The 14,904-nt window shown below is 41.4% G+C and overlaps 1 protein-coding gene across 2 annotated transcripts in view; it reads left to right on the top strand.

Moving 5' to 3' along the window:
- The first annotated feature begins 7,365 nt into the window (after positions 1-7,365).
- The window catches only part of RGPD4 (RANBP2 like and GRIP domain containing 4), a 294,599-nt gene continuing 287,060 nt past the window's right edge, over positions 7,366-14,904 (top strand). For both annotated transcript variants that reach the window (XM_030201471.1, XM_030201472.1), the window contains exon 1: positions 7,366-7,560. In XM_030201471.1, the coding sequence (XP_030057331.1) occupies positions 7,489-7,560 (72 nt within the window). In that variant the 5' untranslated portion in view covers positions 7,366-7,488. The remainder of the gene's footprint in view (positions 7,561-14,904) is intronic.

The following is a 14,904-nucleotide window of genomic DNA, read 5'->3' on the forward strand; positions in this document are numbered from 1 at the left end:
GTTAGAAAACCCTTAATCCAATTGAGAGTGTCATCACTGATTCCGAAGTAATCTAGGAGTCTTAGTAATATGTTATGGTTAACCATGTCGAATGCACTTGACATGTCAAATTGGATGAGAAGAATGCTCTTGCCTATTGCTATTTCCTGCTTGAATTTGGTTAGGAGAGTGAGTAGTACTGTTTCAGTGCTGTGTAGGGGTCGGAATCCTGATTGTGACTCATGTAGTATAGTGAATTTGTTTATTAGTCATTGAGTTGTTTGGTCACCAGTCCTTCCATTAGTTTGACTACTAATGGGATAGATGCTGCTGGGCGGTAGTTGGTGATGTCGTTTTTTTCTTGGTGTCTTTTGGTATTGGGGTGAGCAGGATACTTCCTTTTTCTTGAGATTAGATACCCTGTTGAAGCATGAAGTTTAAGTGGGATGCGAGATCTGTTATGAAGCGGTGGGGGGCAGATTGTATTAGGTAGCTGGGGCAGGTGTCCAGTTGACAATGGCTATATTTGAGTATTGTTTAATCACCTGGGTAACTGTGTCGCCACTGAGTAGAGCGAACTTTGACCATATTCAGTCAGCAGGGTATTCACCAGGGGTTGGGTCTAGACCATTAATGAAGTTTTCTATGTCCATGTTGTTCTGAGGTAGGATTTTGCGTAGGTTTATGACTTTTTCATTGAAATATTCCTTGATTGTGTTTTTAGTTTTTTCAGTTCTTCATTGAACCACGGTGTCAAATTGTGTCTATGTGAAGTTCTTATTTGTAAGGGTGCTATTTCGTCTGTGTCTGCATCTTTTGTCTAATTCTGAGAGGTAATATATGGATTCCGTTTGTGTTGTCCAATCGTTGTTGTATATCTGTTGCCAGAAAGTATCCGGGTCTATTTGTCCTCTCGTGGTATAAATTGTGTGTTCTCGTGTATGGGGAGAACCCCTTTTTCACCATTTTAGGGATAGATTTAGTTTATAATGGTCAGTCCATGGGGTTTCTGTCCATATAGTTTGCGTTAAGGTTAGGTTCTGATCAGTAGGCAGTTTGTATGAGATGAGGTCGAGTGTGTGACCCTTCACGTGAGTTGTTTGCATGTGTGGCCATGTAAGGTCACATAGTTGAAGGCAGTCCTTGCAATCTTGTGCGTTGGTAGAGTTTGGGTCTTCAAGGTGAAAGTTAATGTCTCCTAATAATTGTGTATTGGAGTTTGATACACATGTATTTGAAATGAAGTCCATGAAGTCCGCCTGGCTTTCGTTCCAGTTACGTGGTGGTCTATAGAATAAGACTCAATTTAGGTGGTTGAGCAGGGTTTTATGGTGGATTCTGATTGAGGCTATTTCGAGGTGGGTTGTTATAGATTCCGCAGTGGTTTCAATTGTGAGGTGAGATCGGTATATGAGTGCTATGCCCCCTCCTCTTTTTTCTTTTCTGGTCCAGTGGATGATTTTGTATCCTGGAGGACATAGGTTTAAGATTGGTTGTGGATCCAGGTTTCAGTGATGAAGAGTAGGTCAAGTTTCTCTGACGTGATCCAGTCTGTTATTATTGTTTACTACGGATCTGGCGTTGATGTAGCCTATTTGAATTTTTTGGTATGGGTCTTCTACGTTCGGTGTTATGTGGACTTTTGTTAGTTGTCGTTTCTTGGTTTGTGTAGATTTATTATGATCTTTCTTATCATTTTGTTGAGGTTGTGCGCTTGTTGGTTCTTTTCCTTTGTTTTGGTTTATGTTGGTTTGGTGTGATGTGGTGTGTCTGGTCAGTTTTTGGTGATTGATTAGTCTGGGTATATTGTTGATTTCTGCGAGTGGGGAGATCATTGTTAGGTGGATCAGGGATAAGGAGTAGATTGCAAGGAGCAGTTTGGTGGTGATCATTATGGTATCATTTCAGTATTATTTAGAAGAAGATTGTTGCTGTATTCAGGTTGGAGATTATTCTCCCGGACCTTTGTATTTACGTAGCAATCTTACCCTCCTTAAACGTTGCGAAGCCTCCATCTTGCGACGATAGCGTTATGTCGCAGGGGCGTGATCTGGCAGGATCTAGTGTTCTCAGGATTATTAAAGTTTAGTTACAGGACGTGCACTTCTTTGTTTTAACGGGTGGCGCTACTTATGGTATGCAGCGATCACCGGTCCCAACCCAACGCTGCGGTCAGTGCTCAGAAAGTTTCTTGGGTGTAAGAGCTGTAGTTCCTGGTCGGAGGCAGGGATCCTGACGGAACTGCTGCAGTGCAGGGTGGGAGGATGGACCATGCAACGGACCCGGGATGGGAGCGGGCTTCGCACTTCAAAGTCGCACAGTCGGATTGGGTCTCACTGGTTGGCTACAGGGTTGGGTCGTTCATGGGGTTGCCTCGCCTATCCAAGCGAGGTTTCCCAGTTCACTCTTCCTTCCATTCTGTGCTTAAGGCTCCCCTTTGTCAGCGGGTGTGGGCTGCCTTTGCCCGGTAATCACTGTGAGCGGTGCGGGCAGTCCGAGCGATCAGCAGTTGTTCTGGCTTTGCGTCGTTCCCGTCTGCCTCGATTGTCGCTCCGCTCCGATGGCTCTCCTCACTTTTGCTCCTCTCGTCTGTCCTCCTCTGTTTCGATTCCGCGTGTGCGGTACTCCGCTCCCTTCCCCCGCCGGCCGGTACCTTGCGCCTCATTAGTCGCCTCCGTTGGTTGCTCCTTCTCCGCTCGCCTGGCCTCCTTCGTTTCCGAGTGTATGGCGTTCCTTTCCCTTCGCCGTCTGACGCAGTGTGCAGCGGCGGTAGGCACGGCGGGTGGCTGGCGATGGAGGGTGGGTGCAGGCGTCCGCATGGTCAGTGATACAGGAGATGGTTGGCGGCAGGTAGGTAGTCGGTGGTGGCCAAAGACGCTGGAGTTGGGTGCGTTAATCAAAACTACCTAGTATGGTTGGTCTGTACTATCAAAAATGTGGTTTCTCTCTCTGTTAAGTTTCAATTTAAAGGTATTAGCCCACCATTCCAAATTATCCTGGCCCTTTTTGATCTCACTCAAAATGTCTCTGTGGAACTGGAAAAAAAAATTTCATCTCAGAAATATACTCATTAATATGGTATTAGGCTAAGATTGTAGAATTTAGTAAGGTCACCATGGGGCTCATTTTCAAAAGTGAAAAACATCTAAAAAGTGGCATAAAGCAACATTTGGATGTTTTTTTCTCTCCAAGCATCCAAATCAGTATTTTCGAAATCCATTTTCCATATGTTTTTCTATGCTGTTTGTCTGCAGTGTGTTCAAATCTCAAGGGGACGTGTTAAGGGCGGGATCTGGGTGTTCCTAAGACCTGGACATTTTTGTTTTGTTCCATTATGGCTAAAAAAACATCCAGGACAAAAACTAAGCCATTTTGAGCTAGACCTGTTTTAATAACGACTAAGCCACAAAAGATGCCCTAAATACCTCCCTTTACTCCCCCCCACCCCCCCAAAGATGTAAAAGAAACAGTACATACCAGCCTCTATGACAGCCCCAGATGTTACAGCCAGTCATATTAGAGCAGCAAGCAGGTCCCTGGAGTAGCTTGGTGGTCAGTGCAGTGCACTGTACCCAGGCCTATGTCACACTTATGGTGGAATGTGTCAGCCCTCCAAAACTCACCAAAACTCTACTGTATACACATATAGGAGACCCCTTCACTCATAAGGGCTCTTGTACAGTTGGGAGCGGTGGGTTTTGGAGGGTTCAACGACAAGATAATGGAGCAACAGTGAGATGTGTACCTGGGAGCTTTTATATGAAGTCCACAGCAGTGCCCCCTAGGGTGCCCCACTTCTCTCCTGGGATGTCTGTGTGGCCAGTCTACTAAGAATGATAGCTCCTCCTACATCTCAATGGATTGATTTTGTGTGTTTTGCACATGGGACATTTTCTTTTTCCCCGAAAACAGACCAAAAAGATAAACACACAAAGCATAAAAACATCTAGCATGTGGCCATTTAAAAAAAATCTCTCTATATAAAAGGCAACACCAACGTTCTATGAAGCCTCCAGCCGGAAGTGTGAAGGGGGAGAGATATCCGGTTTCCCCATGAGTGTCTGCCCCGCCCTCTCTGTAACACAAACAGTCAGTGAAGGAAAACACAGCAAAGCAGTGAAGGACTCAGAGGGGGGAGGGGAGAGAGGGCAGAGGGTAGGGACACACACACTCCCACATGCACACAGAAGAAAACCTTGATAGCCCCCGTTTCATTTGCATCAGAAACGGGGCTTTTTTACTAGTAAATAAATAAATGAGAAACCTTTTGCTGTTTTTTTTTGGAGTCTGGATGTTTTGAGCAAAACGTCCAAAGTCGGACTTAGACATCATATCAAAAATTCCCCTCTATGTATGACCCCTTTTCTGGATGTGCACTACCTCACTGTCTTAAAACATGAATAGCAGGGTGTCACAAAATGCCTAGCCACCTGCCTGGGGCTACCCCACAGCCACTTAGAGAGGGTATATCCCCAGCACAGCTCAGGTCCGGCTGCACCTGCTGCTTGTGCTCTACACTAACACCTTCTCCCACCGACTGGGTCCCAACCACCTTTGGGCAAGTTCTCCAGTGATTTCTAGGTTACTGGAGGCCACACTCCCAGTGCTCCCATAGTTCCCAGAAAGCACTCACAGACCCAATATACAAACCAAAAGAATCAGTCCAGACAAGCACAGGCAATATACTAGAAATAGTTTATTGTCATGCAAAAAAATTAGAATGAACAGAAAAGGTGCAATCAGCAAAACAATAACAGGTAACTGAAATATGGATCAATTATAACACTATCTAAACATTTGTTTACTATCTCAATAATACCTGGGGAGATCAGGACATACAGCTGCTCACAAGTTATCAACTATAACTGATCACAGGGCTTAAACAAAGATATCTTTCTCTCTCTCTTCTCCTTGGCAGAAACTGAAGGCAGTAACTCCTGGGTAACTTCAAACTCCAGGCCAATCAGAGCCCAGAACAACAACATTTGAAAATAGCTGGCCACATCACTGCAGGCGCTGCCTCTCTGTGCTCTACCTAAAGGAGGAATCATTCACTGTTCTGCAACAGCTTAAAACATAACATGCACCACCTGCTGGCCAAACTACAGAAATGCACTTCAAGAAATAATACAAGTTACAGGCTTAAAACCCATTGTTTTGTCACACAGGGTATACTGTTATTTGACACAGAGACCTTCATGGAGAAGAAAACATTGTAAGGCATTTGTATTTGATTAGTAACCAGTTTGTAACTCCAATAAATACAAGGTAATCAGATGGTCAAGGGGTGAAGGATAGTATCGAAATGTATACATCATAAGTATGCAGTCATTAGTAAACTAATCTGAGGCAGCTTGGGCAAAGAAGTCATATTAATTTGGTGTTTAACTTTTCAGTCCTGGAAAGTGGAGGCATGCCATCTGGTTTTAATTTGCTCAGAAGTCTAGCTTTTGCTAGACTAGAGGTTAGAAAGGTCAGAGAGAAGTAATTATTTACCACATCTGGATACCATTATAAGCAAGGCATATTGCAGGCAATTAAAAGGATTAGATTGAACGTTGTTTAGAAGGAGATAGAATAAATAATTCTAGATGATTTAGAATTTGTCTTATAAGGAATTCTGATTTCTGCTTATTTTAGAATATGTTTTATTCTGTGTAATTAATAAGTTCTATTTCTATGTAGAATATCTTTTCAATTCAGTGTTACATCTTTGACTGACTTTTCAAGTGAAGCTTTGTCTGCAGTTTAAGGGGTCATCATCTGGTTTGAATTATCTACAGTCCTAGCGAGTTCTGTGTAGGAAGCTAGGTGAAAGAGGTCAGGGAAAGTCAAGTCATCTCCTTGATGAATAGCTAAATGAAGGACTGGTTTTCTGAAAGTAATAAATATATGTGCGCCATTAAGCAAGATTGGCCCTTGACCCCTTAATGAATGCCAGAGTCCAGTTAGCAGTTAGTATGAAGCTATGACTGGGAATATGAGAATTTAATAATAATAAAATGCAAGAGATAGGTGCCACATTGTCTAGTGTGAGAGGCCCCAGGTCATAGGTCAGTTTAGGAAATATCTCAAACCTATGTAACTGATATTTTGGAGTAATGTATAGAGATAATTAGTTCAAGGCAGGGTAATCAATCTATTCTTTACCATCTGGTGAGAAAGGGGGGCTAGAGAGGTGTAGGACCCTATGTAACTGAGAGCAGAAGCAGCTTACGTTAGAAGAAGAAGAGAAGGAGCTGAGACAGAAGCCACAAGACACTGAGAGCTGAGAAAGAGAAGAAGAGACCTAGTGCTGATGTCCTACTTTGTTTGCTGGCAAATAAAGAAGACTTCTCTCTCATTCTGGTGTGTGGTGTTTGACTCCTGAAGTACCACAGATACTGCTAACAATAGTGGTAATTCCTGCAACAATCTATGCACCTGTATTATGCCAAATTCCCTATATAATAGGCTAACTTGTGACCAGAATTTAGAACATACTTTATCTATCCTTAGATTTGATGTGTTCTCGTATAATGATATATTAATGAACAATCATTAAACTGAGCAGAGGCTAGTGTATATTTGTTTACAGACTGACATCTCCAAGCCCTCCCCAAAAGGAAGCCAAATAGTGATAGCATCAGCATAAATAAAACTTATCAAACCAAGCTCTTCTAATTTCCTCCTCAAGAATAACATCACTATGTTGAATAATATTGGGGAAATTAGTGAACCTTGACGAATGCCACACCATGAATCCCAATCAAAGGAAAGACGTTCACCCAACTTTACCTGATATAAATGTTCTTCTAAAAACAAAACAAAAATAAAATAAAAATTTTAAACCACTAAAGAACATTCCTACTAATTCCCCCAAAATCTAAAAGTTGCAACAGTACCTCATGATCAACTACGACATTGTTACTATTTTAATATTGTGCAGGATTCTCTTTTGTAATTAATATATTTAAATAACTAATATGTTATTAAAAATTATTGAGGATAGTGTACCATTATGAAAAAACATTTATATACGATGGCAAACTACATTATTTATTTAACAAAACCGTTCAACAAGACGTAAAACTACGTTTGTTTACCAACTAACACAAAAGTTCCCAAACGTAGTGCTTCAAGAAACTAGGAGTTGTAACGATACTGGTATCACCCAACGCGTTTGAGAAACAGCTATCCGCAAAGTATTATGGAATATTGAGTAATAAAACGAACTGCTTAAATACATATTTTAAAACCATTACACTCTGACCACTGATTTCATACGTTTCACTCACTGCCGCGTTTCTAACAAAACTCCGCCCTAGACTCCCAAGTCGCAAGGTAGTGACGCAAGGCTCTCTACAACGCCTTAAAACTTTCGTCACACATAGCTATTTTTGTCCTATCGTGGTTCATAAACGTTTTTACGTCACTGAACAGGGTAAACCTCGAAAGGAATCGAAACCACCACCACCAGTAGCAGCAGCAAGCAACTGAAAGAGAGAAGGAGGGAGAGAGCTGTGTACCATGAGGCGCAGCAAGGCCGAGGTGGAGCGTTATATCGCTTCGCTGCAGAGCTCATCACCATCCCCGCGAGAGGTAAAACCTGTGTACTCTGTCTTGAGGTTCTCTACCGGGACCAGGCCTAACACCGTTGTGCGAGACGCGAGTTCAGGAGTAGGAAGTGGGGGGTGATTGGGGAGAATCCGGGGCTGTGGGAGTATGGTAACGCCGGTGGCTTAGCGGCCGGTATCTGCGCAACATTCAAATATAGAGCTTGTCGCGCGCCACTGAGCTCAGAGTCCTGGTAGGAGGAGGAGAATAAGACGGCGCGAGCCCCAGGTTTGAGAGAGGCCGCTGTGTCTTCATGGTCTCAGAGTCCCATAAAGTTGGCACGAGCCCAGAACCACGTAGAGGCAACAGCGCGAGCCACTAAGGCCGCCGCCGCGCACTACACTGTAGCCGGAGCCTAGGAGACAGAAGTTAAAATGCTTCTTTCGCCATGGTCTTGCTCAGGAAAAATGAGCGGGCTGAGGAGCAGAGCTGCTAAGTTATCTATTCCAGGAGGGAGGGAGACGCTTTGGCCGGTCTTGGCTTTAAACGTGTATCCCAAAGCAGTGTAGTATTTGTAGGCTATCCATTGAAATGAGTGCTGCAGGTTCCATAATGCACTAGGTTGAGGACGGGTTGGCAGAAGTCCAGAACCAGTCAAAAAGTCTCCTTGGAATGAGGAACTTGGCAGGTTTGGGGGAGTTGTCCACCGGGAGCAAGAAAAAGGCCATTGGCGTTAGGCCATATCGTATCCCTAACTGGCCACTTTGAGCTTGATTTGGTGTTTGTGCAGTCTGTCAAATTTTCGTGTTAAAATGAGACTCTTTGGAAACAGTTGATTTCTTTCTATGGCTTGTATGCTATTTTAGTAGCAACATGCTGGAGATGCTTTTTAAAGGTATTTTAGGGTATAAAGTATCTTATTTGCTGAAAAGGGCTGTCATAAAATTAGGCATTCTATATTCTGTGCCACCTGAATGTAGATGTTGATTGAGCCCTGTTTTGAGTTGAGCACAGGCAGGGTTAGGTTGTATGTACATATTTTATAAAATGCGTGTGTTCATGTACTTGCTTCAGAGCAGATACTTTGAGGTCACTGTAGAAAAGCGCTGTGTGTAGATAAATAAGGACACAGTTTTTTTTTAATGTTCACTTTATTTAGAATTTTAAATTAAAACAAGTCAAAAAGAGAACAGGCCATCAGTAATACAAACATAAAATAAAGATAAAAGGTGAATTAATACAGAAAATCCAGCAAAAGGATCTATTACAGCACCTATCCGTATCCATCACTATCAACACACTGGTATTGCAATCAACAAGATCATATATAACATGGTATCAAGCAATACAACACAGAATCTGGAAGTTCACATAATATAAGAATAAAGACACAGCTTCTAAGGTAAACAACCTAACATGAAATTTTACTCACTGATGAGTAAATAATGTCATGCAAATCACCACCATCACAGTTAGAAATTTGATATGGAAGCAAGTTCCTTGGTCAGATCATTTTCTAGCTTAATTTACCCTTTCATTTTCTATTTCCCCTTTTGTACCTGAGGTAAGTCGGAGGAAGAACTGATTTTGCTGTATTTTGGGAAATGGTGCTTATAGATCTTAATGATCTAAATCATTTAGATATGACATAATATTCTTTCAATTGCTGATAAAATTAGTGCTCTGGTTTTGAAAATGAGGCCACTTAGGCTCCACACAGCATGGTACAAGAGGGAATTAGCAGAACTGAAAATACCTCTTGTTGCAAGTTGGAGGAAATCTCATGATTTTGAGGCAAAATTGTAATGGAAGTCTGAATTGCCATTTTATATTGTCTAAAAGCAGTCAGCTAAAGGGAAGTTTTATTATTCAGAAATAGAAACTGGATGAAAAGAAATTGCTTAAGCTTTTTTTTATTCACTAACAACTGTCCCATTAGAACAAAGTAGTATTCAGTTTCTTGTCCTTCAGCTGAAGATTTAGCTCATTAATTTTCAGATAAGATTATGAAAATAAGGTTAGCTATTTCTCCGAGATGAGTCTAGCAGATAGATATTGGTCTTCGTTTCCACCTGTTACTTTATGTAAGATCAGGTCATTATTGAAAAAGATTACTTTACATAAAGGATATTTCTGTCCCACATCCTATATAATAATTCTCACCTCCAGCAGGATGTGCCTGGGACCGTGCCTGCCGGAAGTGGTCTGCTAGGCAGGCACGCGCTGACCTCAGTAACATCAGTGACAGACAATTTGGCAAAGCAAAACAATCTGAATGCTGGCCATTAGGACACAGGGTTGATAGGAGAGTTTTAAAAGACTGAAGGAACCGAAAGTGTTAAATGAGAGGAGGGGGGGAGTTGACTGAAAGACATGAACATTTGGGAAAGGAAAACAATCTGAATGCTGGCCATTAGGACACAGGGTAGATAGGAGAGCTTTAAAAGACTGAAGGAAACGAAAGTGTTAAACTGGAGAAGGGGGGGGGGGGGAGTTGTGAATGACTGAAACACATGCAAATTTGGGACAGGAAAACAATCTCAATGCTGGCCATTAGCACACAGGGTACATAGGAGAGTTTTAAAAGACTGAAGGAACCAAAAGTGTTCCGGGGGGGGGGGGGGGGGGGGGGGCAAGTTCTGAATGAATGAAAGAAACGAAAGTTTACGAGAGGAACACAATCTGAATGCCGGGCATTTGTACACAGGGTAGATAGGACACTTTTTTAAAAAAATGAAGGACGTGAAAGTATTACATCTTGGGGGAGGGGTGAGGAGGAAAGCGGTGGGGTATCCGGATACTGGGCGTTAGGGCCACAGGGGTACATAGACTTTTGAAAGCCTTAAGGAACCCAAAGTGTGGGAAGGAGGAGGAAAAGGAGGGGAGAGAACGGGGTGAGGGGCATTAGGAACAGGGGAGGGGGCCCTGTCACACACTCTCATTCTCACAAACACACTGTCACACAGACAGTCTCACTCTCACTCTGTCACACACCCTTACATTCACTCTGGCTCTCTCTCTCAAACATACACACTCCCAGGAAAACCTTGCTAGCGCCCGTTTCATTCGTTCCAGAAACGGGCCTTTTTTATTAGTTAGCCATAAAGTTCAATGTGGCTAAAAGAGCAAACATCAGAATACCTAACAGATTCTCTGCTGACTCTACTAGATAATCTACAATAACTGTGAAGCAGATCTTGAGTTGCAAATGAGGGAAAAGTCTCAACTGCTATGGCTATATTTGCACATGAGTGTTCATTGTATAGCACATAGAAAAAGTCATCATAGACTTAAAAAACCCGCTAGTCTGTAATCAAAAAGTATTTTTTAAATTTTTGTATCAATATATGTGTAAGCCTGATTAGACTTAAAAAATCAGTGATCAAATCAAAAATATCTCAAAGAAATAACTGTGTCCAAAATATATCCAAACAACATCACTTATCTTATCCAGAATCATGGAACAATATCGTTCTAGTAAGGCGGTGGATCCAAAAAAGGTTTATAAATGCATTGGTTCCTACGGTCCCGTTTCGTAAATCTTCATCAGGGAACCCGCTATTTTATTGAACCCCGCACCATGATCGCTGTCGATGAATCAGAAAGAAAGAAGGTATAACTCAACAATAACAAATCCATTAAAAACAGATAGTAAGTTCAAAATTATCATAATCCCTTAAGAGCAACATCATGTCGTTTTACCTCTATTTGCAATGAAATTCACACGAAAATTGTGTCTTCTGGAAAGAATTGTTGGCGTCCTCACCTGACTTCAATGTGAATTTAAAGAAAACTTTACCCAATCAATAACTGGAGCGTCAAATGACGCACAGATGACATAGTCCTATCCTCGACTGCCAAATCGGTAATGAATTTAAAGGGCCATTGAATAACATATGTTGTTTCAAAGGAATGCTCCCCATTGTATGGTTGAATTCAAGCCACTCGGTTCCAAAGTCTGTAATCTGTGGATCCATCTTTGTTCTGCCTGAAGTAGCAGTTTGCTTCGATCTCCACCTCTGATGTGTGTCGCCACATGATCAATCGCTGTGCATTGAAAATGTTCAAAATTGTGTTTGAATTCTTTGCAGTGAGAAACTAAAGGGGCTCCACTTTTTAAAGAATTAATACAAGACTTGTGTTCACTCAATCTCGTTTTTAAACTTCTGTCTGTCTTACCGATATATAATTTTTCGCACGGACATTTGAGAAAATAGATCACGTGATCAGTTTTACATGTGGTAAAATGTCTGAATTTGTATATTTTACCATCTGTTGGATTGCAGAAACTGTCATTTTCAATCATAATGTCACAAAATGAACAGGATCCACATTTAGAGTGAAAACCTGTACCGATGTTTTTTCTGACCACAATATCCGCTGGACATAAAAGTTCCCTTAAATTGCGTTCTCTTGAAAAAGCTATCTGTAATTCAGAATTATTGAATAAGGGATGTTGTTGTACAATATCCCAATTTTTTCTGATTAAACAACAGGCAAAAGGATTAGCCCATTCGCTACATCAAAGAGGCTATCCAGTGCATGTACTCAAGAAATCATATACAAGAGCTAAATTTAATAATAGATCTTTATTACTTTCCAATAACAACAGATCAGGCATTGAATACAAAAATCGCAAACACACTTTTGTTGTAAAATATCAGAAGGGTGGGGAAGAGGTGGCCAATTTAATCAGAAAAAATTGGGATATTGTACAACAACATCCCTTATTCAATAATTCTGAATTACAGATAGCTTTTTCAAGAGAACGCAATTTAAGGGAACTTTTATGTCCAGCGGATATTGTGGTCAGAAAAAACATCGGTACAGGTTTTCACTCTAAATGTGGATCCTGTTCATTTTGTGACATTATGATTGAAAATGACAGTTTCTGCAATCCAACAGATGGTAAAATATACAAATTCAGACATTTTACCACATGTAAAACTGATCACGTGATCTATTTTCTCAAATGTCCGTGCGAAAAATTATATATCGGTAAGACAGACAGAAGTTTAAAAACGAGATTGAGTGAACACAAGTCTTGTATTAATTCTTTAAAAAGTGGAGCCCCTTTAGTTTCTCACTGCAAAGAATTCAAACACAATTTTGAACATTTTCAATGCACAGCGATTGATCATGTGGCGACACACATCAGAGGTGGAGATCGAAGCAAACTGCTACTTCAGGCAGAACAAAGATGGATCCACAGATTACAGACTTTGGAACCGAGTGGCTTGAATTCAACCATACAATGGGGAGCATTCCTTTGAAACAACATATGTTATTCAATGGCCCTTTAAATTCATTACCGATTTGGCAGTCGAGGATAGGACTATGTCATCTGTGCGTCATTTGACGCTCCAGTTATTGATTGGGTAAAGTTTTCTTTAAATTCACATTGAAGTCAGGTGAGGACGCCAACAATTCTTTCCAGAAGACACAATTTTCGTGTGAATTTCATTGCAAATAGAGGTAAAACGACATGATGTTGCTCTTAAGGGATTATGATAATTTTGAACTTACTATCTGTTTTTAATGGATTTGTTATTGTTGAGTTATACCTTCTTTCTTTCTGATTCATCGACAGCGATCATGGTGCGGGGTTCAATAAAATAGCGGGTTCCCTGATGAAGATTTACGAAACGGGACCGTAGGAACCAATGCATTTATAAACCTTTTTTGGATCCACCGCCTTACTAGAACGATATTGTTCCATGATTCTGGATAAGATAAGTGATGTTGTTTGGATATATTTTGGACACAGTTATTTCTTTGAGATATTTTTGATTTGATCACTGATTTTTTAAGTCTAATCAGGCTTACACATATATTGATACAAAAATTTAAAAAATACTTTTTGATTACAGACTAGAGGGTTTTTTAAGTCTATGATGACTTTTTCTATGTGCTATACAATGAACACTCATGTGCAAATATAGCCATAGCAGTTGAGACTTTTCCCTCATTTGCAACTCAAGATCTGCTTCACAGTTATTGTAGATTATCTAAAAGAGCAAACAGACAAACACGCCTGTTTATTTTGAATTGGTTGTGTTGTCATTGCCGTATGACTTAGTAAACAGGGGGGGAAAGTGAGAAAATACTGGACAAAAACTTCAATGAAAATTATAACATAGCAATGACGTTTCATGATAACGTCAAAAACTCTTGAAATAGAAAAAAACTTGAACATTTTCTGGCTTGAACTATTTTGAGACTTGATAAGGAAATCGTGCTGAATAGAACAATTTATATACAACTGGGAAAATAAAGAGAGAGAGAATTACTAACGTCTTGCTTATTGGATAGTTGCATACTTAATGGTGGATCCTCCGCCTCATATTTTAGATTGGTTAATGATGATCCAAAATAGATGGAAAATGCACCTCCTGGAAAAAAAACTGTTAGGAGGTATAATTTTAACCCCACTTACTAAAAATGCCTCACTAGACAGAGGGTTTCCAGTGAGTTATAGGCCAGTAGCCAGTATTCCACTGGTGACTAATTTAGCAGAGGCCTATGTTGCAGAATTGTAAGAATTTTTAGTAAAATTTGATTGCTGACATCCCTTACAATTTGGCTGTTGGCCATATTATTCTATGGAGTTGGGGCCTGATGGTTCAAAGCAAACCGGGCTTGCAGCGTTTCATTTAGACTTTTTTTTTTCTGTGCAGTGCTCAGAGGCTTTTGGCCACTGCTTTAGTTTAGTGCTCGGAACCAGTGATCGATAGTCCCATGCTGATGAGCTTGTTTGTATAAAAATGAATTCATTAGTAATTCTGTGCAATGCACAGAAAACCAGCACATGGAAAACCCCTGCTCTAGCTGCAGAAAAACTGACAGCTCCAGAGCTGTTGGGGTTCTGTGCAACCTTTCCTGTCTGTGCCTGAGCGCTGATTGACTCAGGCTGTGACAGACGAGTCTGCTGCTGCCGAGCCCCCCCCCCCCCCCCCCAACCTTGGCAAAATCCCCAGTTTGGTGGACCTCCCAAAATAACCTGGTGGTTGAATGGGCCCATCAAGCCCCCCCCCCCCCCCAAATTTAACACTGGGCACTGGTGGTCTAGTATAATCCCACCCCCTCCTCATAGCTTGTGTAGTTGGAGGCAGGAGGGATGTCTACTTCCTCTTGCTTCTGGGCATGCCCACTGCAAAATGGCAGCGCCCTGCTTCTGCCCTGCACTGGGTGGGGCTAAGAACCATATAAGAAAAAAAAAAGACTAATGACATTTTCACTCCTCGCTTTGCATCCCAGGATGAACCAGGCAGGGATGGCTGTGCTGCCATTTTGCAGCAGGCGGGCTGGCCTGCAGGGAGTGGACCTGCCTCCGACTACACAGGGTATGAGGAGGGGGTCAGGGAGTGGAATTACACTAGACCACCAGGG

The sequence above is a fragment of the Microcaecilia unicolor genome, chromosome 4 (genome assembly GCF_901765095.1).
Source record: "Microcaecilia unicolor chromosome 4, aMicUni1.1, whole genome shotgun sequence".
Classification (NCBI taxonomy): domain Eukaryota; kingdom Metazoa; phylum Chordata; class Amphibia; order Gymnophiona; family Siphonopidae; genus Microcaecilia; species Microcaecilia unicolor.